The following is a 2,197-nucleotide window of genomic DNA, read 5'->3' as shown; positions in this document are numbered from 1 at the left end:
ACACACACACACACACACACACACACACTCACACTCACACTCACACTCACACTCACATTCACACTCACACTCTTGACACTCACTTGGGAGGGGCAGGCAGGATGGTGTGGTAGTTGTAGTGCTGCTGTTGCTGGTTGAGGATCTGCAGCTGCAGAAAGAGCTGTTGCTGGTGGAGGAGTTTTGCGTAGGATGAGTCCATCTGGGGTGGACGCTCTTTGTCCGCTTTCTGGTCTGGAGGGATGTACTGGTGGTACTTCAGCTTCTTCACCTACAACCAGGAAACAAAACTTTTGAGAGGCAACTCAAGTCTTTAATATTTTTAAACTATGAATGTGTGACATTCATCCTGCCTCGTCTTGATCTACTTATCTGACTGTTTCTGACATTTAAATAAGCATTGTTGACAGTTTAAAAAACTATGTGCACTGCATTCAGTATATGTAGCTGGAAAGACAGTAATAACATGACTACAGTCAAAGGGCAAGTATTTCCAGTTCAGGAAAACAATGTCTGTATTCTGGTGTAATAAGGATACTGCAAATGCAAAAACATGGTATCTCTTCTACTATAGATTTCTCCTTCTATTAATGTTAAATGTCAAAACATCAAGTCTAGAGAGAAGCCTTGGCTCTTTAATTCTGAGAAAACTGACACCAAAACTAAACTAATCTTTGCTGATAACTTCCCAAAGATAATTGTAATACAATAATAAACAATAAATAAATAAATAGTATTGTGGATGTGTATTTTTGGCACCGGTATCTCCTGTGTCAGCGCGTGTGAAAATAAAACGAAAGGCTTGCTGACCTTAGGTTTGCTGTCCTTTGGTTTCTTGGGTCTGTGTGGAGGACGGTCTGAACTCGTCTTACCCTGGGACTGCTGACAGAAACCAAGAAAAATGGGGTCGGGGAGGAGGAAGTGAGAAAGTGAAGAGTTGAGGCAGAGTTATGACAGTTATAGGTGCTCCACAAATAGAGATTAAGGTCAGATGTATTCATAAGTCTTCAAATGTGCAGGATGTTCAACTCGAAACAGGGAAATATGTGAATATGGTATGGTATATGAATATGGTTCTTTGATGGTAAAAAGAGTAAAAATAACCAGCAGTTCTCGCACCTTGACATGTCCAGTAGATGGCCGGGAGTTTATTAAAGTCACTGTTGTCCCATTTGTCACTTTTGGGAATGGGGAGGAGTCTGACCCATTCACCTGGGGAGGAGGGGGAGGAGGAGGCGGAGGTGGAGGAGGTGGGGACTCTGTAATAAACTGAGAAGATATTACTCTGGTTAATGGACCCATCAAGTTTATCATAACATACTTTGTTTTATTCATTTCAATTCATTCTTTAAAATTAAAAAATTCTGTATCTTGGGATTGGTACCTGTGTGGGGGACATGTCCCCGTTCTGGGTGAGGACTTCAGAGGGGGACAGCTGAGGGACGGCACTCAAAGGAGAGTCGTGATTGGTTAGCTGGTCTGGTGACAGAGCATCGCTGCTGTCTTCATCTAAAGACGAGCTCTCTCCCTCTGAGAAAAAATATTTTCAGATTTAGTGAAACAAACAGTTATCAAGGCAACTCATGGTGGTCGTGATAAACTGCTGTGGCCAGTAAAACAACAATTCAATTCCTGGCTTCCACACAATGTGTTAAGGAGGGCGGTAGTGGTAATGATGCTTTTTTTGTACTGCGCCCATTTTCCCAAGTCATTCAAACTGCCTTAGCTATCACCATAAACACTTATTTTAATCCCAGCTGTTAAAAAATTGTTCCTAAATAAACTTTTCAAATGCATTCATTCCTGTAATAGTCTATTATCTATAGCATATCTAATCTAAATGTCTATCTTTATTCCAGTGTTGTCATTAAGAGGGAGACATTGCAGTAATATTGGTCTGCATCAGCAGAGCATGTGAGCTAGGGCTGCACAATTAATCAAATTTTAATCGCGACCACGATTTTGACTTCCCATGATCAAATTTGCGTGATCGAGCAAGATATTATTTTTTTTAAAGCATCATAGAACACTCCGGGTTTCTTGCATAGCCCATCTACCGCTACTACCGTCTTCTCATGAGCCAATCAGAGTAGTTCCCTTCACCCCGTGCAGCTTAGTTTCTAGATGTAGAAAGTCACAGAGGACAGAGTAACGGGAGGACAACTCAACAGATAGCAGTCAGTTATACGTCGGTCTTAAG

General features: G+C 41.5%; 1 protein-coding gene across 8 annotated transcripts in view; it reads right to left on the bottom strand.

Moving 5' to 3' along the window:
* The window catches only part of mrtfab (myocardin related transcription factor Ab), a 60,287-nt gene that overhangs the window by 11,483 nt on the left and 46,607 nt on the right, over positions 1 to 2,197 (bottom strand). For 7 of the 8 annotated variants that reach the window (XM_032502083.1, XM_032502088.1, XM_032502087.1 and 4 more), the window contains 4 exons: positions 1,382 to 1,527; positions 1,117 to 1,266; positions 808 to 879; positions 84 to 268 (listed from right to left, as the gene is read on the bottom strand). In XM_032502083.1, the coding sequence (XP_032357974.1) occupies positions 84 to 268; positions 808 to 879; positions 1,117 to 1,266; positions 1,382 to 1,527 (553 nt within the window). The remainder of the gene's footprint in view (positions 1 to 83; positions 269 to 807; positions 880 to 1,116; positions 1,267 to 1,381; positions 1,528 to 2,197) is intronic. The other variant, XM_032502081.1, reaches the window with a different exon arrangement.

Source organism: Etheostoma spectabile, chromosome 21 (assembly GCF_008692095.1).
Source record: "Etheostoma spectabile isolate EspeVRDwgs_2016 chromosome 21, UIUC_Espe_1.0, whole genome shotgun sequence".
NCBI lineage: Eukaryota > Metazoa > Chordata > Actinopteri > Perciformes > Percidae > Etheostoma > Etheostoma spectabile.
Note: the sequence above shows the minus strand (reverse complement) of the source record. Positions and strands in the feature narration are given on the sequence as shown.